General features: G+C 32.0%; 1 protein-coding gene across 1 annotated transcript in view; it reads right to left on the bottom strand.

Moving 5' to 3' along the window:
- Nucleotides 1-2,848: 2,848 nt before the first annotated feature.
- Nucleotides 2,849-27,370, bottom strand: part of LOC119600958 (protein sickie-like) — a 191,936-nt gene continuing 167,414 nt past the window's right edge. The window contains 4 exon segments of the mRNA XM_037951562.1: nt 2,849-4,050; nt 4,115-4,594; nt 4,664-4,919; nt 4,991-6,795. Of these exon segments, the coding sequence (XP_037807490.1) occupies nt 3,931-4,050; nt 4,115-4,594; nt 4,664-4,919; nt 4,991-6,795 (2,661 nt within the window). The 3' untranslated portion in view covers nt 2,849-3,930.

Genomic DNA, 27,370 nt, shown 5'->3' with positions numbered 1-27,370 from the left:
TAGACTAGACTATAGACTGGACTATAGACTAGACTATACTATACACTATTCTCTAGACTAGGCTAGACAATGGAGTAGAATAAAGACTAGGCTATAGATAAGACTACAGACTAGACTATAGACCAGATAAGACTATGAACTGAGGACTAAACTATAGACTAGACTCTATACTAGACTATAGACTAGAATATAGACTAGACTATAGACTAGTCTATGGACTAGACTATAGACTAGTCTATGGACTAGACTATAGACTAGTCTATGGACTAGACTATAGATTATATTCTAGACTGAGGACTAAACTATAGACTAGACTATATACTAGAATAAAGACTAGACTATAGATTAGTCTATGGATTAGACTATAGACTAGACTATAAACTAGACAATCTACTACACTATAGACTATACTATGGGGTGGACTATAGTCTAGACTGTAAACCAGACTGGACTATTTATTAGAATATTGACCTGTTTATAGATTCGAATTTAGACTAGATTCGAATAGAGACTTGGCTATATTAGACTATAAATTAGAATTGATTATGGAGTGGACTATAGTGTAGATTATTGAATATACTACAAATTGGACTATAGATTATACTTTGGACTATGTTACGTACCAGATTATAGATTATACTATAGTTTTGAATGTAGTTAAGACTATAGACGAATTTGAAGGATTGACTGAAAACTTAGATATGAAATAAAATGCATTCTATTTCTATTGCAGTTATTAAAAAATTTACCATTTTAATTCCACTTTTAAAATAAAACTCTTTAGTTTATTATATTTTTGAAAAAAAATTATTTTGCTTTCTTCATTTTATTATGCAGCATTTTTCGTTCTCATTGTTTAAAGTATTTTTTTTAAATTACAAATTATTTTGATTTTACATTTCATTGAATTTTTCTTTCTTCTTTTTTTTTGTTTGACTAAAAACTAAATTTATTTTAGCTTAAACAGTATAATTATTAATTTTTTCTTTTGCTCATATAATAGAATTAAATAAACAATGTTTTAAGTTCATTATTATGAGTGTTTTTTTTCAGCAGCAAAATTAAACAAATTTGTAAATTATTTTTATATTTAATTAAAAAAGTAAAAAACAAACAAAATAAACTAAATTTTTTATTATATTTATATAAAAAAATTAAAATAACTATAACAAGCTTTAAAGAAATTAACTATTGTTTTTTGTAGTTTTTTTTTTGTTTTTTAATAGAGTACGTATTTGGACAATTTATAGTTAAAGGAGAGTTTTTTTTTAATTTATTTTTTAAGGATTTTTTATGATTTTTTTTATGAAGGTATAAATAGTTATAGTTATTTTTGAATGTATAAAAATTTTAGGTTTTAGATTTGTTACTATTGACAGTTAGTTTGGTTTTAGGGTTTAAAGAAATTTTCTTTTCTTTAGGGAGTTTTAGTATTATTTATATTATTATAATTATTATTAGTTTATAATTGTTAGAAGCGTTAGGTTTTTATTTATTTGTGTTATTAATATTAAATATTTGTTATTTGTTTATTTTTGTTAATAATTAATAATTTGGCTTAAAAGAACATAAAATATTTATTATTTACAATTTACATTTAGTTTTTTTGTTATTATTGTTATTTTTAGTTTTCTATAGTTTAGTGACATTTTACATTTACAGGGTTTAATTTGAAATTATTTTTTTGAATATAACATTTAATGTTAAATTGTGTTTTTTAGGATTTTTTATGATTTTTATAATTTTTATTTATTTTATTTCTTAATTTTTGAAAATATTTTCTGTTGTAGCTTGCTTAGAGTCTTCGATTTTAGGGGGTAAAAAGAAAGGTCTAGGGTTTTGTAAACTGTGAGGCAGAAGTAAGGGTCTTTATGTCTTTTTACTCTTAGATTCAAGTATAAACTTTCAAACAGTCTAACTCTAATCTCTATAAGAACGTCTAAGCATTCTTGCGTAAAGGTTACAATTTAAAGAAATCTCTTCCATACAATTAAAGTCTTTCAGGCAACCATATATTGATAACTAAGTATCTATATATAAACGGCTAAGCATTCTTGCGTAAAGGTCACAATTTAAAGAAATCTCTTCCATACAATTTAAGTCCTTCAGGCAGCAATATATTGATGCCTAAGTATCCACATATCGACACCTAAGCATTCTTGCGAAAAGGTATTCAATTTAAAGAAGACTCTCAGGCTACTTTGAAACCCCTTTAGGCTCTATTTTTAAGTCTAACTAGGTTGTTAATTTCTCATTCTTCATACTTCCTCACATCCATATATGAACGCCTAAGCATTCATGTGAAAAGCGTCTTAGTTTTGAGACGTTTATTCCATATGAACGTCTAAGCATTCATTCTAAAACCGACTCAATATTACAATGTCTCTTCTATATACTTTAAGACATTTAAGCATACTTATATAAATGCTTTATCGTTCATGCGACAAGGGGCACAATTTAAGGAAGTCTTTCAGACCATTTTGAAAGGTCTTTCATACTTTTTCACATTCATATATGAACTCCTATTATGCGTAAAAACGAGACATTTAAGCATCCTTATATGAACGCTTTATCATTCATGCGACAAGGGGAAGAGTTTAAAGAAGTCTGTCAGACCATTTTGAAAGGTCTTTCATACTTTTTCACATTCATATATGAACTCCAATCATGCGTAAAAACGACTCAGTTTTGAAAAAGTTTCTTCCATGTAATTTTAGTCATTTAAACATCTATGTATGAACGTCTAAGCATTCATCCTAAAAGTGACTGAGTGTTAAGATGTCTCTTTTTAACATTTAAGCATCCATATATGAACGGCGAAGCATTCATGACGAAATATTTCATATACTTTTAGCCATGTCTCTTCCCTTTACTTTAAATCATTTAAGCATCCATTTATGAACGTCTAAGCATTTATGCGAAAGGGAACTTAGTGTTGAAATGTCTATTCCATATACTTTTAGACAATTAAGCATTCATATAGCATTTATGCGAACAAGATCTATGTTTATAGAAAAAATTTAGTCTTTAAGGGAACGTCTAAGCATTACAGCAGAAAAGGGATTCTATGCCGTCTTTAAGCAAACATATGACTTTGACCACTTTTAAAGCTTTTTAGATCTTACTTTTAAGCCTAACTTGGGGCCTAATGTAATAAATTAACTCTCCTCATACCCTCTACCTATTACCCCTAAAATTTTACTAAAAACTTTAAAGAAATTTGTTTTAGTTTAACCCAAAAAAATATAAGGTTAATATAAGTGCAATATAATTTTCATGTCTTCTCTTCTCTCAGTGTAGTTATAAAAAAAATTTGCATTTTTAACAAGTGCCGCTTAAAAGTGCAATTTTAACACATAACCAATTTGAACTCATAATGCTAGTTTTTTACAGTGTATACAGTGTATTACAAAAGTGTTACTTAAGCAACTGCTTTCAAAAATTTTTGTGCCAAGACAAAAAACAAAAAAATTCTAAAGAAAGTAGTGCAAGTTAGGGAAAAATAATAAATAAAAAGGAAAAATAATAAATAAAGTTAAAACAAAAACAAATTTCTTTAAGTGTAAACACACAATTTTTGGCATTTTTAAGTTTAAACAAGCTGTCATTTTTTAACTTTAGTCCCTAAACAAAAGTCTTGGTATTTGTTAATCTTTTTTTTTAAGATTTTCTCATATAAAATATACAAAAAATTTTGGTATTTAATACATTTACATAGTTTGTATAAAGATGTTTTGTGGTGTAAAGTTTATATAAATAAAGGATTAGTTGTTAATATTGATTATATAATTAAATATATATATATAGATTGTTTGTTATATAAACTTTGGGGGAAAAGCTGTATAAAGTTTGTTTTCTTAATTTCTTTTAAAATATCTTTCTCGTTTGCCCTTATAACCAGTGTTTAGTAGTGCCCTCCCTTAGTAAATCTCATTCAGCCCCTGCTGAGGAATCGGGTGTTATGTTTGAATCTAAACTGGCACAGTCTGATTCTTGATCTTGATTTTCCGAATAGTTGGCAGCCTCTTGTAAACGCATTAACATGTTTAGCTGAAAAAAAAGAACGAGAATATGAATTATTGTTCAAAATCTCTTTTTGTTATATAAAACCTACCAAAGGATCTTGATTATCGCCATTACTAACGGCCACACCCTCCAAACCCACATCTTCGGCATTTATTTGCCTTAGAGGCGGCACTGAATCGGGTCCATAAGGCCAAGGATAGGAATTTCTTATAAATGCGGAAGGATCATTCCAAGCTCCACCACGTCTGCCATATAATTGCACACCTTCACGTACGGCCTCGATTAGATAGGGTGATAAATGATAATTCCAAATATCGGTAAACCAAACTTGAGACTCTTTCAAATCTAAAGGACAGGCCAAGAAAAGGCGTGGCCCAATGGTAACATCACTAGAGCTGTGGGCCTCCAAAAAACGATTAATATGCTGCCATACAGTGGGCAACCAAGCCAAAACCGAAGCCAATTCGGGTTGAGAATGTTGGGTCTGCAGTTCCAATTGAAATAAACGGCGTCTTAGGAAACGTCCCAAAAAACCTTTAACCGGTTCCATGTGGTTGGCAGTCAAAACCTTTAAATTACCAAAAAAAAGTTAAGTTTAGAACATAAACGATATGTCAGTTATGTTAGTAAAACTTACCCATCTAAAATTATGATGCAATTGCAAATTGGTGGTATTGCAGGTGGCCTGCGACATAGTGCCTATAATACAGGGCAGCTTAGCTGCTGGTCCCGCACTCAACAGACAAGAGAAAACATCACCCAAAGCCGAGGCATGATGTAAATTATCCAATATAATCACAGAAGGCAATTCTGAAGCGCCATTAGCTATGGCAGCCTGTTCAGCAATATGGCCCAAATATTGTCTTAACTCCTTAGAGGATTTATGATCCACACTGTAAGCAAAGCAAAAAAAAAAAACATTTAGTTAGAAAACTTTTTATATCAAAACTTCCTTAAAACTTACTTAAATGTAGCTATAGCTTCCGAGGGATTGCCTCTACCCGATCTGGCCACTAAAAACTCAGCCAAACGTCTGGCTAAATATGATTTACCCGTACCACTGGGACCACACAGTATCAGTCTACGATGTTCGGTTAGCAAGCTAATATAACGATGCACTATACTTCTGGGTATCAGGCTATCGAAAGCCAAACTGCCCACTCCTTGTAAACATATATACAAAGTACGCACATTGCCCACTATATAACCACAGGGTAATAGTTCAGGGAAACCCATTTCGGGTCCACGTTTAGCTTCACCTAAGTGGTAAGAGGTTATAGAGTCGGTATTCAAACCCAAATTGGTGCCGGGATCTATGCGTGATACATAATCCTTAAAGGTTTTACGCACTATATAATCCAAATTTTGCCACGAAGTCTTGCCCGATATATAAGTATAGGCTATGACAAATTCATTGGGACTGGCCGTAGGGAATGCTTTACGTTCACCATTCTCATCTAGACTGCTAACAAGCATAGAGCTATTGGCATAGAAATCATCTACCTCCAACATTTCCTCGCAGTATTTGGCGAATGACTCGGGTTGTCCTAGATAGCAGGCTATGGCTATTTTCTTGCCATCACTAACATCCTGCATATCCTCGGCGGTGGATGGTATATGAGCCGGACTGGTCATGGCTTCTAAAGCGGGAGGAGGTGGTGTTAAATCTATGTGGGTGGTGGGTGAGATTGGAGGTGGTGGAGGTTCGGGTGCTGGTGCGGGCGGTATATTCTCCTCCTCTACTTCTTCTTCTAATCTTTTGGGCAGTTCCATGGGCGGCCGGGAGTTACCATCGGCCAAGGAGTATCTACGTGATTCACCTATCGAGCCATTAGGACTTATGGCATTGCCCAAAGAGGCCTCCGAGCCAGCCAAAGACCTACTGGTAACCATTTTCTGTAGCCTCTCATTGTTCTGTTTCAAAGACATCATTTCGGCACGCATTTTATTGACGGTCTCCTTGAGACTCTCCAATTGTGAGGCTGAACTTAAAGCCTCTAATCTTATATCGGTTAAAACTAAATCCTTTTCTCTTAATTGTTTCTTTAACTCCTCCACGACATGAGTATTTTCATCATGATCTATGGCATCTATGGGTTTGGCATTATCTATTAGGGTGACGGTTTTAGCAGGGCTAGATTTGGTGGGTGAGGCCGGCATAGTAGGAGCCGGTTGTGTGGCCAGAGCCGATAAACCGGGAGGATCACCATGACCATTGGGCCGATTTAAACCAGAGGCATGACTGCCTATATCACTGGCTTGAGAACCCGAGTGATTATGACCCACATGACGACTAGTTTTCGATATTTTGGCATTACGCGAAAAAGCCTTGGTAAAAGAGCTCCTCAGCCAGCCCTTCTTTTTCTGTTTCTTATCCTGAGTCGAGCAACTGGAACCAATGGAATTAACTGAACACATAGAATCCGAACTGTGATGACGTTGCATGGCTCCCGTTTGACCATTTGAGCCCGTTTGCTGCTGCTGTAAATGTTGGGCGGCTCGGGACATATGTTGGCCCGGCATAGAGGGTGGCAGTGGTGGTGGTTTATTGCTTAGTAAATCATTTTGTGTTTGACTTTGTGTCTGCACACCCATACTTTGCATATGAGCCGTAGTTAAACCAGCTTGTATGGACTGTTTACGTAAAAGCTCTATTGTCTGGCGCATATCCGTCAACTCACCATCCTTACGTTCTGCAGTGGCTGTCAAGTGCTGTAGACGCGAAGTCATATTGGATAAAGATTGCTCAAAAGCAGCCACTACATGAGCCTAGAAATAAAAAAACAAACAAACGGAAATGAAGAGAAATTAGTTTATAAAAGATTTATAAGAGATTAAGTAAACTTAAAGCTAGTGGTTTTTTGTTGTTGAGACTAATTAAAATTGATTACAGCGCACTGTTTGGCGAACTCATTATGTCCATTAGTTAAGTAATTAAATTACTTTTTATTACTTGCCCGGTATTGAATATCACTCTTGAAATACCACACCTAAGGCAACTATTTAATTGGCCAACCATCTAAATATTTTAACATCAAACTACAGACCATGAAAGATGCTTAAGTTAAATTAACGCTACAACTCTTTAAATTGTCAATTTCTTGACTTAATTCACTCATACATTAAGTAATTAAGCTGTATTGTAGCCAACTTTTTCTTAGCAAAATTTATGTTTTAGCGCATTGCCAATTATGCTGTTTTGTTGGTATCACGCAAAATATGTGTGTGTGTGTTATCTACAGTTTTAAATATCGCGTTTATTTTTTTTCCTTTCTATAAGTATTTGTCATCTGCTGTAGAGTTTTAATACCTGTCCAAGGTCTTTTTATATCATTTTTACAATTGCAAAGTTTTTTTGTTTGTTTAATAATTTTTTTCTCTGTTAGTTTTTTTTTAACTATTTCCTCCTCTAATTACAAATGCAGCACCTGCTGTTGTTTGTATAGAAAACTGACTGTCAGTGTAAAACCAACATGTTCTTTTTTTTTTTGAATTAAAAAAAAAAGAAACAAGAATGTTGTAATAAAAAAATATGTTACAAAATAAAACTTTATGTTAAAAACCATAGACAATATTCATAAAACAATTGAAGGGGCTAAACGTAAAACTTCTGTGGCTTAAGTAATGCAAACGGAAGTTTATCCACGGCTGTGGCGGTATTTGTATGAAACCTTTTTCCTTTTAGTTTTTTATTGCTGGAAAGGCTGGAATGTTTAAAAAGTTGAGTAACTAGTAAAAATTAACTATAGTTTTGAGAAAAGTTTATAACACTTCTAAAATTGCAGTAGATTTACTCAAAAATTGTTAAGCTTGATAAACTTTGTTTTACTTAAGTTTAAAGTAATTAAAAGAGATTTGTTAAAAATTTTACGAATTATGACATTGAACAGAACTAGAGCAGAACTAGAACAGAACTAGAACAGAACTAGAACAGAACTAGAACAGAACTAGAACAGAACTAGAACAGAACTAGAACAGAATTAGAACAGAACTAGAACAGAACTAGAACAGAACTAGAACAGTAGAACAGAACTAGAACAGAACTAGAACAGAACTAGAACAGAACTAGAACAAAACTATAAAAGAACTAGAACAGCACTAGAACAGAACTAGAACAGAACTAGAACAGAACTAGAACAGAACTAGAACAGAACTAGAACAGAACTAGAACAGAACTAGAACAGAACTAGAACTAGAACAGAACTAGAACAGAACTAGAACAGAACTAGAACAGAACTAGAACAGAACTAGAACAGAACTAGAACAGAACTAGAACAGAACTAGAACAGAACTAGAACAGAACTAGAACAGAACTAGAACAGAACTAGAACAGAACTAGAACAGAACTAGAACAGAACTAGAACAGAACTAGAACAGAACTAGAACAGATCTAAAACAGGACCTTATCTTTAGTATTTCTTTTATTTGCTTAAAATATTGAAGTTTTAAAGCCGTCTTAAGTTCAAATACCGTATTCCTTTAACTTTAAATATCTTTCAATGCACTCTCGCAGGATGTGTAAATATTATAAGCTTTTCTACTTATTTGTCTGTGGTAACAAATAACCACTAATATTTCTTGGTATCAAAGGAATCTTTACGACATTTGTGACACACTCAAAACTATTAACAGTATGTGGTACTACTAGCAAAAATATGTAAGTGTATTGACATGTAGACAGGCACACAAGAAACGAGGCGAATTGTTAGAAATACATTATGGTGTCGCTGTAATCAAATTTTATGTTGAATTTGAGACGTGATAAGACAACAAATAGCAATGGGATACATATAAAAGAACTATAGAAAGGAATGGAAACTTTCTGTTGATGTAAAGTAGAAGTAGAACTCTTGATTTACGTGCCAACCAAATGTTTGCCAAAAATTAGACAAAATTGTATATTTTTCCCGCCACAAATAGGAAAATCATTAAAAAATGTGTTCTCATTACATATATTTAAAGTAATTACAAAATTTTCAAATTACAATTTTGAGGCACTGAGGCAATATTAATCATTTCTTGTATGAGAATGTAGATGCCACAATTAGAAACACAATAGAGTAATATTAACAAGAAACCTTCTCTTACTTGTCTTCCCTAAATGCCTTTGCGTGTGTTAGACATTTAAGGCAATAGTTAGCTTACAAATATGGCTGGAAAAGAAAGAATGTACGATACCATAAACCACAAATCTGAAATAATTTTCAACTTGTTTTTCTAATTCCTCTATAAGAGGAGACAGTTAAGTTTGAGTATGGTTGTAATGAAAGAGGAAATGTGTTGGGGGAAATTGTTGTTAGGAGTAATTAGATAAAACGATTAATCGGTTGTGGGTTTACAAAAGAGAGAGATATTACGGAACACTTTGGCAGGTAAATGTAATAGTATTATGGATGTGAGTGTGAAGTTAAAGAAAGGATTAACTAGGAGTTTTTCTACATAATATCAAGAGCCTTAATAACAGAATGCCTGCTACCCATAGATTCCTCAGGATCCCTTTGCCACATTAACCAGATTATACTACTGGTTTGCAAAATGTCCACCAAACCCTATAAACACATAATACAATAAGGTCAGGGATTATCAATATTCTATTCGTGATCCAAACGACAAATTAACCAAGAACTTGAACTTAACTCTAGAAATACCGGGTCCTAATACTGTCCCCTTCATTCAACCAATTACTCAACACTGCATTCATTTGAAACATTTCTTTTACAACACTAATCCTTTTCAACTTCTCCCTCCCCAGTCCCTCTATAACAAATACCATTAATTATTAATTAATATAGAGCATTAGACTGACAGGGAACACAGGAGGGAGGGCAGCCTGATAAAAGAAGTCTATGTAGAAAAAAAAACTATTAAATATTTTACACACAATCTCCTGCTCTACTCACTATTGAATATATTGAAAGATGTGGCTGTGATGATAAAACAATAAACGTAAGATTGAGTATTTTTCATCTATCTACTCTGTTTATATGGTATAAATACTTAAGATGCATTATTCATAAGTTCAGGAATACTTATAGAGACAACAAAATGCTTTTGTTTTATTTGTTGCTTTAGGAATATTGATTAGTTTTTCGAGGAAAAGTTTGATTAATGAAACGTATGTTGTGGAAAAGGGGTTTAGGCAGAGAGCATAAAAATTGTAATAAGTATTTGAAAAAGAGTTCAAAAATCTATTCGTTAGTTAAGCCTGAAATTTAAGCTCTCGGTTTTGGTTAAATTTTTCTAACATTCTAATGCTTATGGCGTAATGTTCACTGGGTTGTTTAACAATTACTCTCAACCGAACACGTAAACCATAAACCACACAAAAAGCAGCAAAAAAGAATAATATTTTGTGTGTCATTTACATCATTTTTAACTCCTCTCTCTCTTTCCCTGTCTCCTTTTCTCCTTACATTTTTAAGACATGAGTGGCATTATTCTGACAATACTACAGCAATCATTATTTGTCAAAAATTGTTTTGTTCTTAATAAATAATCAGTGAAAAATAAATAATAATAACAATAAACTTTTTGGTAATAATTGTCAAGTTAATCATGCATAATTTTGATTAAAATGTAAAAATAATATTTGAAAGTTAAGTTAAAACAAAAAAAAGTTTCAAATAACAATTAATAACGATTATTTGGCGTTCAATTACTATGTGAAACTGTGTTTAAGTTGTCTAAAGGGTTGGCAACATGTTTGTTAAGTGAGATGCCAATTTGTGTTTGTGACATAAGAGTCATTCATCTGGCAATCTCTGTTTTATTCTCAATAAATAATCCATCAAAAATAAGCGACTATTAGTTGCCATTATTTACAGTTTAATTATTCTGTGAAATTGTGTGATGTTGATCAGTGAGTTGCCAACTGTTTTGTGAGAAGTAAGTGTCATTATTCTAACAATCATTAATTGTCAATCTTTGTTTTGTTCTCAATAAATATAAAATAAAAAATAATCAAAAAATGCAACTATTTGAAAATTACAACTTTGCTTAATTGTGTTTAGTTTGATCAATGAGTTGCCAACATATTTGAAGAGAGAGTTGCCAACAAGTTTGAACAGTGAGTTGCCACATATTTTGTAAGTGGTATTATCAAGACAATCATTATTAATCAATTCTTCATTTGTTCTCAATAAATAATCAATCAAAAATAGCCAAAAACACTCAGTGATCAATGAGTTGCCAACTGCTTATGGCAAAGCTAAAGAAAACTTTACTTTAATTAATAATATAATAAATTAAATTTACTTTTGTATTAAAATTAAACTTTAACTAATTATATACTTAACGTTTAGTTATATAAACTGCAAAAAGAACTCTCTTTAAAACAAGGAAAAGACTTTATAATTTAAAAATGTATCTTCTTCATTCATATGTTTCAATCACGAAACTCTCGTAAGTTAAATCTCTAAAGAATGGATAGAACAAAAAAAAAAAATTACAATGTTCATTCAAACTATTGTTGAAATTCGCGTAACCACCAACTTGTCTTCGAAAAAACAGCAGCAGACAGCCAGCAACTACGTATACTACTCTTGGTATTTTTACTACATCTACAATTTATAATGAAGCGAAGCTGTTAAGCTTCAACAAGCACCCTTTTTTTCTGCCAACTCTTCTTAAACTTGAAGAGACTTGCAGGCAACGAAGGCAAACAAAAAGGGTCATTTTAATGTAAAGAGAAGTAAAGAAAATATTACAAAATTTTCATGAAAATGCTTCATGTAGTTAACAAGATACAATCTAGTTTTTTTTTCGTCGTTACTTGCTACAACCAACATTAAATTGTTGAAATTTATATAAAAGTATTTTATTTTATTGCTGCATGTTTTCCAAAAAAAAAAAAAAAAAAAAAAACAAGAAAAAAACGAAGAAAGCGTTGTTGAATAGAATAAAAAGATAGAGTACGAAAAACCATCCATATGCCATTGTTAAACATGTAATCATCATCATCATGACACCCTAACTAAAGCGAAAAATATATAACTAAACTACAATGTAGTAAATTTTTATAAATAGGGGTATTCAATAACAGAACTAGAAAAGAACTAGATAAAAACTAGAAAAAAACTAGAACATAAGTAGAAAAGAAGTAGGACAGAACTAGAACAGAACTAGAACAGAACTAGAACAGAACTAGAACGGAACTAGAACAGAACTAGAACAGAACTAGAACAGAACTAGAACGGAACTAGAACAGAACTAGAACAGAACTGGAACAGAACTAGAACAGAACTTGAACAGAACTAGAACAGAACTAGAACAGAACTAGAACAGAACTAGAACAGAACTAGAACAGAACTAGAACAGAACTAAAACAGAACTAAAACAGAACTAGAACAGGACTAGAACAGAACTAGAACAGAACTAGAACAGAACTAGAACAGAACTAGAACAGAACTAGAACAGAACTAGAACTAGAACAGAACTAGAACAGAACTAGAACAGAACTAGAACAGAACTAGAACAGAACTAGAACAGAACTAGAACAGAACTAGAACAGAACTAGAACAGAACTAGAACAGAACTAGAACAGAACTAGAACAGAACTAGAACAGAACTAGAACAGAACTAGAACAGAACTAGAACAGAACTAGAACAGACTAGAACAGAACTAGAACAGAACTAGAACAGAACTAGAACAGAACTAGAACAGAACTAGAACTAGAACAGAACTAGAACAGAACTAGAAGAGAACTAGAACAGAACTAGAACAGAACTAGAACAGAACTAGAACAGAACTAGAACAGAACTAGAACAGAACTAGAACAGAACTAGAACAGAACTAGAACAGAACTAGAACAGAACTAGAACAGAACTAGAACAGAACTAGAACAGAACTAGAACAGAACTAGAACAGAACTAGAACAGAACTAGAACAGAACTAGAACAGAACTAGAACAGAACTAGAACAGAACTAGAACAGAACTAGAACAGAACTAGAACAGAACTAGAACAGAACTAGAACAGAACTAGAACAGAACTAGAACAGAACTAGAACAGAACTAGAACAGAACTAGAACAGAACTAGAACAGAACTAGAACAGAACTAGAACAGAATAGAACAGAACTAGAACAGAACTAGAACAGAACTAGAACAGAACTAGAACAGAACTAGAACAGAACTAGAACAGAACTAGAACAGAACTAGAACTAGAACAGAACTAGAACAGAACTAGAACAGAACGAGAACAGAACTAGAACAGAACTAGAGCAGAACTAGAGCAGAACTAGAACAGAACTAGAACAGAACTAGAACAGAACTAGAACAGAACTAGAACAGAACTAGAACAGAACTAGAACAAAACTAAAACAGAAGTAGAACTTTGTAGGTCGCCAGATTATGGAAATATTTGCTGCAGTCTGTGAATCCCCCTATTATTAATGTTCATGTTTAGTTTGGCATTATTCATGTTGCCACTTCTTTTGAGATGTTTTCTTCTTTTTACTGAATTCTGTTGTTTTTGTTGTTGTATTCAGTTTGTTTTCATTCATTTTGATTGTTCTGGGGGGGATTTTCATTTAAAATACATATTCTGTTGCTCTTGTAATAACCAAACACGAAAAGAACACAAATTCAAATGTTTTTCTTCAAATTTTGCAAAAAAAAAAAAAAAAAAAAAAACAACTTGTAGAAAAAGCATTGTTTATTTTAAATAGCTTTAAGCTTAAAAAAATACAAGATAGTATATAATTTTGTAAAAACCACAAACACCACCAACACCATTGGCATTACTTATGTATAATAACAAAACAATGTGGCTACATTAGGTTTTATTCTGCAAAAAAAATTTAGCCACATTGTTTGTCAAGCAACAGTGTTGCATTTAATAGCGAATTTTTTTCAAGTTCAATGGCATTTAAATTGGTTACACTTTGTTCTCCCTGTTTACCTCCATAGATCTGCTTAATAACAGTAATTTTGCCATAAAAATAACTCTAGTAATCTTTTAACAAAACTTTTATTTATTTGCCTTTTTCCCACTTTAAACAAAATTGCTGTAAAAAAACATTTTATGTTTATGTCGGCAATTATTTTTATTAACTTGTGCTGGTGTTTTTTGTTTCTCTTAAAGTTTAAACAATTTGCTAAAATTGTTTAAAATTATGGCAAATTAAATGTTTTTTTCTTAAAGCCCGCTTTTCAAAACATTATAAGACCCCCTTTCCTTTTTCACATATAAAGAAAATAAAATTGTTTAACATTATCTTGAACTTTAATGATTTTATTAACAAGAAAATATACATACAAGTTTACAATTTTATGTTAAAATTTGTTGTTTAAATTTCCGCCTGCATATGTTTCTTTTGAAGAAAAATGTTGTTGCCATTCAACCGAAAATTGTTTGGTTTACATGTGTTTTCAATATTGTTTATGGGCAGCAGCATGTGTTTGTTTTAACAATAGCAACAACAACAACTACGAATTGCAAGTGAGTCAGTCCCTGAGTGCACTTGTCATCACCCAACAACTTGGGCCTACGAAAATCATTTCCATAATATAATAAACAAGTGGCAATGTTGTTTATAAATGCAACGAATGTTGAATACTCAACAGGAATATAGGTTTAAGTGATTTTAGTAATTCGAATCTTTTTGCTATTTTTTTGGAATTCAGAATGTTATTTGATATATTTATCATAAGTTACAGCCCTCTAGGTGCCATCGTTTAGTCCCTATAGCATTTTAACTGTAGATGAATGTAAAGACAGACGGACAGACATTGCTAGATCACCTTCGAATTTCATAAAAAGCTAAATTTTATTTTGGACCGATAGGGGGTTAATTTGGAACCATAACCATGCTATTTTTTTGGATTCAGAATGTTATCTGATATATTTATCATAGGTTATAGCCCTCTAGGTGCCATCGTATAGTCCCTATAGCGTTTTAACTGTAGATGAATGTAAAGACAGACGGACAGACATTGCTAGATCACCTTCGAATTTCTTAAAAATTTAAATTTTATTTTGGACCGATAGGGGGTTAATTTGAAACCAACGCCTTATATTCTATAGTAAAATTTTATAGCTGTAGATCTTGCTATTAAACTCCTATCCTGATTTTAACAGTTGAACCGTTGAAAATAAAGGCTGACGGCCAGACATTGCTCGATCAACTTGCAATGATCAAACGAATGTAGCCTTGATTTTGAATGTATAAAGGGTTAATTGGGAACCACTGCCTAATATCCAATAACATAATATGATTGTTCTCCGTCCTGTCCTTAAGTTCCTATACCGATTTTAGCACTCGAGAGTAAAGAAAGAAGGACGGACATTGCTAGATCACCAGGAAATATCGTTAACACCCAAAATTGATTTTATAGGAATAGAAGGTTAGATAGGTCCCCTAGGATCATATCACTTAAGCCCTATCATGATTTTGACTGATAGATGTGTAAATATTACTAGAACGTCTTGAAACTCCATAAGGATTGAAAATCCTTATGAAACACTGACAGACAGACACTGTCCGATCGTCTTCAAATTGCGAAAACATCTAGAATTTCTGGATTCTTGGCGGGTTCTATTCTCTACAAAAGTTTCTACCAAAAATAAAAATTCTACAAAACATTAACACTTAATTACTTGTAATTATTAATATATATTTATGCCAACAATTCGTTATGGTTTATGGGCAAAAAACTTGCAGACACGCTAAATTATAACTGCCCAGCCAGCCGGGCAAATTTGTTAAGACAGCAGACGAAAGGGTAAAGAAAACTGTTTTTAAATAAACAAATATTTTAGCAAACAGTTTTGTAAAATTAACCATAAAATACCAACAAAATATTTTGTTTAAATAAACAAAAATTTAAAAAGAAAAACTGCTACTTTTTAAACTTTAATAAAAAAATTTAGGCCAAATTAAAAAGCCGTAAAAATGATTAAATTTTTGTCTTCAAAACTTTAAGAAAATATTTATAGAAAAAGTACAGGCAATAAATTTAAAGGAACTAGTGCTTTAACTAGAGAAAAGGGTATGTAATAGTGAACTATTACAGTTTACCTTACTAGTTACAGTTCTAGTTGTGTGTTACTACCGTTTCCCTTAAGATTATTACTGGTTTAAAGTATTTCAAATTGTATATACTTTAGAAGTCTGTATTTGTAGAGTTTTTTTCTCTTTTCATTAGTATCAAATTTAACCTTGAACTTTTGTTAATTCTTTTTTATTTTGTTTGTACTTTTTTGTTTCTCAGTTTTCTATTAAAAACTGAAAGTTAATTGAAGTAAACAAAACTTTAAGCTGACTAAGCACTTAAACAATTTATTGATTAAATGGCAGTGGAAAAAAAGAACAATTAATTCATTTAGTTAAATATAACAAAGGAAATGCGCTGAAAAAAATTATAGTTTTTTAATTAAAATTACTATTTAATTATATAATTAAAACATAGTTTTAATAAAACTATTACAAACATTTAAAGGAATGACTCATGGGTATAGAGACTGAAACAGAATCTTAGGATAAAGCAAAGAATTTAAGCTTAATTGCTTTCTGTCTCTATCCTGCTTTTGCTCTACAACACCCAAGCATTAGAGAGGGAGAGAGAGAGAAGGGACGAAACGCTTAACACAGTAACAGCTCAATTGCTTTATGTATCTATCTTCCTTTTCTCTCCAACACCTAAGCATTACAGATAGAAGGTGCGAAACGCTTAAGCAGAAAAGAACAACACAGTAACAGCTCAATTGCTTTCTGTCTCTATCTTCCCTTTGCTCTTCAACACACAAGCATAAGAGAGAGAGAGAGAGAGAAGGGAGTAAACGTTTAAGCAGAAGAGAATAATACAGTAACAGATAATCAACCTCAAGCATTAAAGAGAGTAAACTGTAATTTTCCAAATATGAAATTTGACTTTAAATTTCTTCCGATTTCTTCAAATATAAAACATATTAACTCTTTACTTATTAATATTGTTATTCTTAACACTCTCAAATTCTTTTCTAAATAAACAATATATCATTAAAATTTCAAACTCCTTTAGTAGGTTAAGGTCAAGTGTTATACTATATCTTCATTACTAAGATAACATTTATTTTTTATTACGACTTTATCATTAAAATAAAAAAAAACAAATTTTTTATTATCTAAATAATATACCCCATGTAGTGAGTGACCAAAATGAAAAAATTCCAACATTAAAAAGAAACTTAAACCACCCAGTGTTACAGTTTTGTAATTTATCTTATCGTCTCTGAAAAGACTAGAGACTCAAGTCTTACGAATACTAAATTTGATTTATTACAAGTGCGTGCGTGGTGTGACAGGCTAAATGAAAACAACTAAATGGTTTGGTAATGGCTAATGACAGACATTTGTTGATTTATAACTGTCAAAAAAGTTTACCATTTTTTTTTTTTTTGAAAATCAAATTATTAATTTGAAATGCTGTTGTGTGTGCTTTTTTTTTTCAAAAAAGTAATTTAATATTTTTTTTATTCATTCAAAATTGAATTAAATTTTTGTTTAAATTATGGTCTATATGAGCATAAATTTTCATCAAATTCTTTTAAGACAAAAAAAAAACTAAACACTTGTTATGAATTATGACATGAGTGTTGTATACACGAGAAAAAGGTCTGTGGATGTCAGAAAGAAGAAAATTATGATCAACATTTAGACAAAAGGACAGAACTATAACAGAATTAGAACTAGAACGGAACTAGAATAAAACTAGAACAGAACTAGAACAGAACTAGAACAGAACTAGAACAGAACTGGAACAGAACTAGAACAGAACTAGAACAGAACTAGAACAGAACTAGAACAGAACTAGAACAGAACTAGAACAGAACTAGAACAGAACTAGAAAAGAACTAGAACAGAACTAGAACAGAACTAGAACAGAACTAGAACAGAACTAGAACAGAACTAGAACAGAACTAGAACAGAACTAGAACAGAACTAGAACAGAACTAGAACAGAACTAGAACAGAACTAGAACAGAACTAGAACAGAACTAGAACAGAACTAGAACAGAACTAGAACAGAACTAGAACAGAACTAGAACAGAACTAGAACAGCACTAGAACAGAACTAGAACAGAACTAGAACAGACTAGAACAGAACTAGAACAGAACTAGAACAGAACTAGAACAGAACTAGAACAGAACTAAGAAACAGAACTAGAAACAGAACTAGAACAGAACTAGAACAGAACTAGAACAGAACTAGAACAGAAACTAGAACAGAACTAGAACAGACCTAGAACAGAACTAGAACAGACCTAGAACAGAACTAGAAACAGAAACTAGAACAGAACTAGAACAGAACTAGAACAGAACTAGAAAGAACTAGAACAGAACTAGAACAAGAACTAGAACAGAAACTAGAACAGAACTAGAACAGAACTAGAACAGAACTAGAACAGAACTAGAACAGAAACTAGAACAGAACTAGAACAGAACTAGAAACAGAACTAGAACAGAACTAGAACAGAACTAGAACAGAACTAGAAACAGAACTAGAACAGCACTAGAATAGAACTAGAATAGAACTAGAACAGAACTAGAACAGAACTAGAACAGAACTAGAACAGAACTTGAACAGAAATTGAAGAGAACTAGAACTAGAACAGAACTTGAACAGAACAGAACAGAACTAGAACAGAACTAGAACAGAACTAGAACAGAACTAGAACAGAACTAGAACAGAACTAGAACAGAACTAGAACAGAACTAGAACAGAACTAGAACAGAACTAGAACAGAACTAGAAAAGAACTAGAACAGAACTAGAACAGAACTAGAACAGAACTAGAACAGAACTAGAACAGAACTAGAACAGAACTAGAACAGAACTAGAACAGAACTAGAACAGAACTAGAACAGAACTAGAACAGAACTAGAACAGAACTAGAACAGAACTAGAACAGAACTAGAACAGAACTAGAACAGAACTAGAACAGAACTAGAACAGAACTAGAACAGAACTAGAACAGAACTAGAACAGAACTAGAACAGAACTAGAACAGAACTAGAACAGCACTAGAATAGAACTAGAATAGAACTAGAACAGAACTAGAACAGAACTAGAACAGAACTAGAACAGAACTTGAACAGAAATTGAAGAGAACTAGAACTAGAACAGAACTTGAACAGAACAGAACAGAACTAGAACAGAACTAGAACAGAACTAGAACAGAACTAGAACAGAACTAGAACAGAACTAGAACAGAACTAGAACAGAACTAGAACAGAACTAGAACAGAACTAGAACAGAACTAGAACAGAACTAGAACAGAACTAGAACAGAACTAGAACCGAACTAGAACAGAACTAGAACAGAACTAGAACAGAACTAGAACAGAACTAGAACAGAACTAGAACAGAACTAGAACAGAACTAGAACAGAACTAGAACAGAACTAGAACAGAACTAGAACAGAACTAGAACAGAACTAGAACAGAACTAGAACATAACCTTGGCTATTATCGTCTGACCTTTAGTATAGCCTTTAGAACTATAGTCTTGGCTGTAGTACAGAAAGACTCTTTCTAGTTTTTCTCATTTCTCTTCAAGAAATATGATCTTGTCAATGTTGTCATTTCACATTTGAATAATAACAATTTAATTAGCATTTCGTCGCTTAATTTATTAATAATATGTATAATATTGCGTATTTTGTCCGGTTTTATTTGATTATTTCATTCTAATGATTTCATTTTATTGATTTAATCAAATGCATGATTTGTTTTCTACTACAACATGACTCTATAATATCAAGTCTATATTTAAACAAAACTGTATTTAACAAAGAAACACGTTTGAATTTAACAACAAAAAATTTTAAACGATGAATGCAATCACTACTATTACTACATTACCCAGGAGATTCCAAAAAGCTGACATCAATTTAGCTAAAAGTAATAATAAATAAAAAGCAGAAAAACGAATATTTTGCAATCAAAAAATCAGGGGTAGGCTTAAAGAGAAATTAATAAAAATAACTTTTGAAAATCAAAAAAGAAACAAACACATGATTCGATTTATTTTTAGGGGACTTCAAAACAAAATTTGGTTTTGCAATTTCTGTTTCCAATTTTAAGTTCTTTGGAGGCCCACCACTGCTTTAAGCACTCATTTAAATAAAGTGTCAAATAGATTACTAACCTTTTGAAATTAATTGATAAACTTTTAATTGGCCTAACAATTCCTTAAAAGAGGCAGAGAATGTTGATAACTTAAAAAAAAACAATCTCTGGTTATTTTACCATGAAAAGGTCAATATTTTTGACTTTATAAAGCTAATAATAAAACATATAGATTTTTTTGTCTACTTTTTTCCCTCAATTAATTGAAAAATGTATTGTTTTTCATTGAAGTGTTATTGAATCGTTAATTGAGTTTTATTTATGACATCATGTAAAATTACACGTTAGTGCTTCTTTTTCGAAAATCTTTTAGCAATATCTTCATTTAAGTCGTGTTACTGGTTTAATCATTAGTTTTAGTTTAATTACAAACTAGACAAGCCCCTCTTTCTATGATTATTTTAAATTAAACATGAGCGGTTTTCATTTATTTGAGATGCAAGTTTTGTCATGCTTTAAGAAAAACCAACAGCAATAAGCCCCATTTAGACTTCCTCTTTTAGCAACAAAAAAATGCATTATTTCAAGAGGTTCTTAAACTGATGAGATTAAGGCAGCTGTGATATTTAAATTTAATTAAATTTAGTCTTTAGTATAGTCTATAGTTTAGTCTGATTTAACTAGAACTGAAGTAGAACTGAACTAGAACTGAACTAAAACTGAACTAGAACTGAACTAAAACTGAACTAGAACTGAACTAGAACTGAACTAGAACTGAACTAGAACTGAACTAGAACTGAACTAGAACTGAACTAGAACTGAACTCGAACTGCGTTAAGTCAATAATCTAGTATATAGTCTTACTTATAGTCTAGCCTATAGTCTTGTCTATAGTCTAGTCTATAGTCTTGTCTATAGTCTAGTCTATAGTCTAGTCTATAGTCTAGTCTATGGTCTAGTCTATAGTCTAGTCTATAGTCTAGTCTATAGTCTATAAGTCTATAGTCTAGTCTATAGTCTAGTCTATAGTCTAGTCTATAGTCTAGTCTATAGTCTAGTCTATAGTCTAGTCTATAGTCTAGTCTATAGTCTAGTCTATAGTCTAGTCTATAGTCTAGTCTATAGTCTAGTCTATAGTCTAGTCTATAGTCTAGTCTATAGTCTAGTCTATAGTCTAGTCTATAGTCTAGTCTATAGTCTAGTCTATAGTCTAGTCTAGTCTAGTCTATAGTCTAGTCTATAGTCTAGTCTATAGTCTAGTCTATAGTCTAGTCTATAGTCTAGTCTATAGTCTAGTCTATAGTCTAGTCTATAGTCTAGTCTATAGTCTAGTCTATAGTCTAGTCTATAGTCTAGTCTATAGTCTAGTCTATAGTCTAGTCTATAGTCTAGTCTATAGTCTAGTCTATAGTCTAGTCTATAGTCTAGTCTATAGTCTAGTCTATAGTCTAGTCTATAGTCTAGTCTATAGTCTAGTCTATAGTCTAGTCTATAGTCTAGTCTATAGTCTAGTCTATAGTCTAGTCTATAGTCTAGTCTATAGTCTAGTCTATAGTCTAGTCTATAGTCTAGTCTATAGTCTAGTCTATAGTCTAGTCTATAGTCTAGTCTATAGTCTAGTCTATAGTCTAGTCTATAGTCTAGTCTATAGTCTAGTCTATAGTCTAGTCTATAGTCTAGTCTATAGTCTAGTCTAGTATAGTCTAGTCTAGTCTATAGTCTAGTCTATAGTCTAGTCTATAGTCTAGTCTATAGTCTAGTCTATAGTCTAGTCTATAGTCTAGTCTATAGTCTAGTATAGTCTAGTCTATAGTCTAGTCTAGTCTAGTCATAGTCTAGTCTATAGTCTAGTCTATAGTCTAGTCTATATAGTCTATAGTCTAGTCTATAGTCTAGTCTATAGTCTAGTCTATAGTCTAGTCTATAGTCTAGTCTATAGTCTAGTCTATAGTCTAGTCTATAGTCTAGTCTATAGTCTAGTCTATAGTCTAGTCTATAGTCTAGTCTATAGTCTAGTCTATAGTCTAGTCTATAGTCTAGTCTATAGTCTAGTCTATAGTCTAGTCTATAGTCTAGTCTATAGTCTAGTCTATAGTCTAGTCTATAGTCTAGTCTATAGTCTAGTCTATAGTCTAGTCTATAGTCTAGTCTATAGTCTAGTCTATAGTCTAGTCTATAGTCTAGTCTATAGTCTAGTCTATAGTCTAGTCTATAGTCTAGTCTATAGTCTAGTCTATAGTCTAGTCTATAGTCTAGTCTATAGTCTAGTCTATAGTCTAGTCTATAGTCTAGTCTATAGTCTAGTCTATAGTCTAGTCTATAGTCTAGTCTATAGTCTAGTCTATAGTCTAGTCTATAGTCTAGTCTATAGTCTAGTCTATAGTCTAGTCTATAGTCTAGTCTATAGTCCAGTCTATAGTCTAGTCTATAGTCAGTCTATAGTCTAGTCTATCTATAGTCTATCTACGATTCTTCTATAGTCCAATATAGATCTAGTCTAGTCTAGTCTATAGTCTAGTCTATAGTCTAGTCTAGGTCTAGTCTAGTCTAGTCTATAGTCTAGTCTATAGTCTAGTCTATAGTCTATCTATAGTCTAGGCTATAGTCTTAGTCTATAGTCTAGTCTATAGTCTAGTTCTTAGTCTAGTCTATAGATCCTAGTCTATAGTCTAGTCTATAGTCTAGTCTATAGTCTAGTCTATAGTCTAGTCTATAGTCTAGTCTATAGTCCTAGTCTATAGTCTAGTCTATAGTCTAGTCTATATCTAGTCTATAGTCTAGTCTATGAGTCTAGTCTATAGTCCTAGTCGATAGTCTAGTCCTATAGTCTAGGTCCTATAGTCTAAGTATATAGTCTAGTCTATATTCTAGTCTACTAGGTCTAGTCTATAGTCTAGTCTATAGTCTAGTCTATAGTCTAGTCTATAGTCTAGTCTATAGTCTAGTCTATAGTCTAGTCTATAGTCTAGTCTATAGTCTAGTCTAGTCTGTCTATAGTCTAGTCTATAGTCTAGTCTATAGTCTAGTCCTATAGTCTAGTCTATAGTCTAGTCTATAGTCTAGTCTATAGTCTATGTCTAGTCTAGTCTATAGTCTAGTCTATAGTCTAGTCTATAGTCTAGTCTATAGTCTAGTCTATAGTCTAGTCTATAGGTCTAGTCTATAGTCTAGTCTATAGTCTAGTCTATAGTCTAGTCTATAGTCTAGTCTATAGTCTAGTCTATAGTCTAGTCTATAGTCTAGTCTATAGTCTAGTCTATAGTCTAGTCTATAGTCTAGTCTATAGTCTAGTCTATAGTCTAGTCTATAGTCTAGTCTATAGTCTAGTCTATAGCTAGTCTATAGTCTAGTCTATAGTCTAGTCTATAGTCTAGTCTATAGTCTAGTCTATAGTCTAGTCTATAGTCTAGTCTATAGTCTAGTCTATAGTCTAGTCTATAGTCTAGTCTATAGTCTAGTCTATAGTCTAGTCTATAGTCTAGTCTATAGTCTAGTCTATAGTCTAGTCTATAGTCTAGTCTATAGTCTAGTCTATAGTCTAGTCTATAGTCTAGTCTATAGTCTAGTCTATAGTCTAGTCTATAGTCTAGTCTATAGTCTAGTCTATAGTCTAGTCTATAGTCTAGTCTATAGTCTAGTCTATAGTCTAGTCTAGTCTAGTCTAGTCTATAGTCTAGTCTATAGTCTAGTCTATAGTCTAGTCTATAGTCTAGTCTATAGTCTAGTCTATAGTCTAGTCTATAGTCTAGTCTATAGTCTATATAGTCCTATAGTCTAGTCTATAGTCTAGTCTATAGTCTAGTCTATAGTCTAGTCTATAGTCTAGTCTATAGTCTAGTCTATAGTCTAGTCTATAGTCTAGTCTATAGTCTAGTCTATAGTCTAGTCTATAGTCTAGTCTATAGTCTAGTCTATAGTCTAGTCTATAGTCTAGTCTATAGTCTAGTCTATAGTCTAGTCTATAGTCTAGTCTATAGTCTAGTCTATAGTCTAGTCTATAGTGTAGTCTATAGTCTAGTCTATAGTCTAGTCTATAGTCTAGTCTAGTCTAGTCTATAGTCTAGTCTATAGTCTAGTCTATAGTGTAGTCTATAGTCTAGTCTATAGTCTAGTCTATAGTCTAGTCTATAGTCTAGTCTATAGTCTAGTCTATAGTCTAGTCTATAGTCTAGTCTATAGTCTAGTCTATAGTCTAGTCTATAGTCTAGTCTATAGTCTAGTCTATAGTCTAGTCTATAGTCTAGTCTATAGTTAGTCTATAGTCTAGTCTATAGTCTAGTCTATAGTCTAGTCTATAGTCTAGTCTATAGGCTAGTCTATAGTCTAGTCTAGTCTATAGTCTAGTCTATAGTATAGTCTATAGTCTAGTCTATAGTCTAGTCATAGTCTAGTCTATAGTCTAGTCTATAGTCTAGTCTATAGTCGAGTCTATAGTCTAGTCTGTAGTCTAGTCTATAATCTAGTCTATAATCTAGTCTTTAGTCTGGTCTATAGTCTAGTCTATAGTCTAGTCTTTAGTCTAGTCTATAGTTTAGTCTATAGTCTAGTCTATATTTAGTCTATCGTCTAGTCATAGTCTAGTCTTTAGTCTAGTCTTTAGTCTAGTCTATAGTTTAGTCTATAGTCTAGTCTATAGTCTAGTCTATAGTCTAGTCTATAGTTAGTCTATAGTCTGTCTATAGTCTAGTCTATAGTCTAGTCTATAGTCTAGTCTATAGTCTAGTCTATAGTCTAGTCTATAGTCTAGTCTATAGTCTAGTCTATAGTCTAGTCTATAGTCTAGTCTATAGTCTAGTCTATAGTCTAGTCTATAGTCTAGTCTATAGTCTATTCTATAGTCTAGTTTATAGTCTTGTAATTATCTAAGACACCTTTGCAATGCAAATGATCCTCCCTAATCTTCTGGTATTTGACTTATGCGAATGCTTGCCTTCAAGAATCTGGTTTTAATTTTAGTAGCGTCAAGCAGTCTTCTATAAAACATGCTGCTGCCTCAATATTTGCTAATCTTATTGGATTTTTAGTTCTGTTTTTTTCTTCTTTGTCTTCATGATCATGTGTCGAAAGCTTTTAAAATCTCTTTATAAATAAGAAAAATTAAACATTAAAACATAAAATTATTTGATCTTCAGCGGTACTGTTTGTTGTTGTAATGCAGATGGAGTTATTCTTCTGCTTTAGAGCTAAAACTATTGAAGTGTTAGTTAAACACGATTTACACAAGTTGAGAAGTGCAATTTTTTATGTGATCGAAAGTAATGGATGGTCGGGCACTATGGGTGAGATGTGATGCTTGTTGTGGCTTTAAAGCAAGAGTTAGACTTTTTTTTAGCTAGGCCATAGTGCTTTAGTTAAACCGGTTTAACTGTTTAAAGAACTAAATATGATGATTGATGGATTTAACATTTTTTTCTAACTTTTTTACAACTTTAATGATAATGACTTTTTCCTGCTTTTTTTCTTCAGCTGTGGAAAAAGATGTAAAGTTCAAAATCATTTGGTTTAGAGGAAAAAAATTGACCCTTAAGCAAATTTTTAGTTTATAAATGAAGTCTAGGTTTATGTAGGCTTACCCCATTTACATGTTTAAGTGTTATTGAAAAACTTACCTAAAAAGAGAATAAAAGGAAAATAAATTATTAATAATTTTTTGTATAAAAAATTTTATTTTTTAGATTTTTGTTATTTTTTCTATATAGTAAACATGTTGTAATTTTATGTAATATGTTTTCTATTAAATTCCCTTGTTGTTTAAGTTTGAGTGTGTAATTTCAGTAAATGTAAAAAGTAATATTAACTTTAAAAAAACGACTTTTTTGTATATGATTATTTGGGTAATGTCAGGTCTTAAGGGAAATTATTTAGATTAAGTAAATATTTGCCTAAAAGAGAAGCAAATATTTTAATATAAGAACATAACCTTAAAATTAAAGTAAGACATTTTTTAAGCAAAATCTTTATTTTAGGTAGAAATTTGGGCAAAAGCACTTCAAAGTTCGATATTTTTAGAAAAGACACTTCCCGAGACACATTGCAAAAGGAAACGACTTTACTAGTATGTAGTCTGGTCTATAGTCTAGTCTTTAGTCTAGTCCATAGTCTAGTCTATAGTCTAGTCTATAGTCTAGTCTATAGTCTAGTCTATAGTCTAGTCTATAGTCTAGTCTATAGTCTAGTCTATAGTCTAGTCTAGTCTATAGTCTAGTCTATAGTCTAGTCTATAGTCTAGTCTATAGTCTAGTCTATAGTCTAGTCTATAGTCTAGTCTATAGTCTAGTCTATAGTCTAGTCTATAGTCTAGTCTATAGTCTAGTCTATAGTCTAGTCTATAGTCTAGTCTATAGTCTAGTCTATAGTCTAGTCTATAGTCCAGTTTATAGTCTAGTCTATAGTCTAGTCTATAGTCTAGTCTAGTCTATAGTCTAGTCTATAGTCAAGTCTATAGTCTAGTCTATAGTCTAGTCTATGGTCTAGTCTATAGTCTAGTCTATAGTCTAGTCTATAGTCTAGTCTAGTCTATAATCTAGTCTATAGTCTAGGCTATAGTCGAGTCTATAGTCTAGTCTATAGTTTAGTCTATAGTCTAGTCTATAGTCTAGTCTATAGTCTAGTCTAGTCTAGTCTAGTCTATAGTCTAGTCTATAGTCTAGTCTAGTCTAGTCTATAGTCTAGTCTAGTCTAGTCTAGTCTAGTCTAGTCTAGTCTAGTCTAGTCTAGTCTAGTCTAGTCTAGTCTAGTCTAGTCTAGTCTAGTCTAGTCTAGTCTAGTCTAGTCTAGTCTAGTCTAGTCTAGTCTAGTCTAGTCTAGTCTATAGTCTAGTCTATAGTCTAGTCTAGTCTAGTCTATAGTCTAGTCTAGTCTATAGTCTAGTCTAGTCTAGTCTAGTCTAGTCTAGTCTAGTCTAGTCTAGTCTAGTCTAGTCTAGTCTAGTCTAGTCTAGTCTAGTCTAGTCTATAGTCTAGTCTATAGTCTAGTCTATAGTCTAGTCTATAGTCTAGTCTATAGTCTAGTATATAGTCTAGTCTATAGTCTAGTCTATAGTCTAGTCTATAGTCTAGTCTATAGTCTAGTCTATAGTCTAGTCTATAGTCTAGTCTATAGTCTAGTCTATAGTCTAGTCTATAGTCTAGTCTATAGTCTAGTCTATAGTCTAGTCTATAGTCTAGTCTATAGTCTAGTCTATAGTCTAGTCTATAGTCTAGTCTATAGTGTAGTCTATAGTGTAGTCTATAGTCTAGTCTATAGTCTAGTCTATAGTCTAGTCTATAGTCTAGTCTATAGTCTAGTCTATAGTCTA

This window comes from Lucilia sericata, unplaced genomic scaffold, assembly GCF_015586225.1.
Source record: "Lucilia sericata isolate MDLA Ls3-8-SP2 unplaced genomic scaffold, ASM1558622v1 Contig000130F_arrow, whole genome shotgun sequence".
In the NCBI taxonomy this organism is placed as follows: Eukaryota; Metazoa; Arthropoda; class Insecta; order Diptera; family Calliphoridae; genus Lucilia; species Lucilia sericata.
Note: the sequence above shows the minus strand (reverse complement) of the source record. Positions and strands in the feature narration are given on the sequence as shown.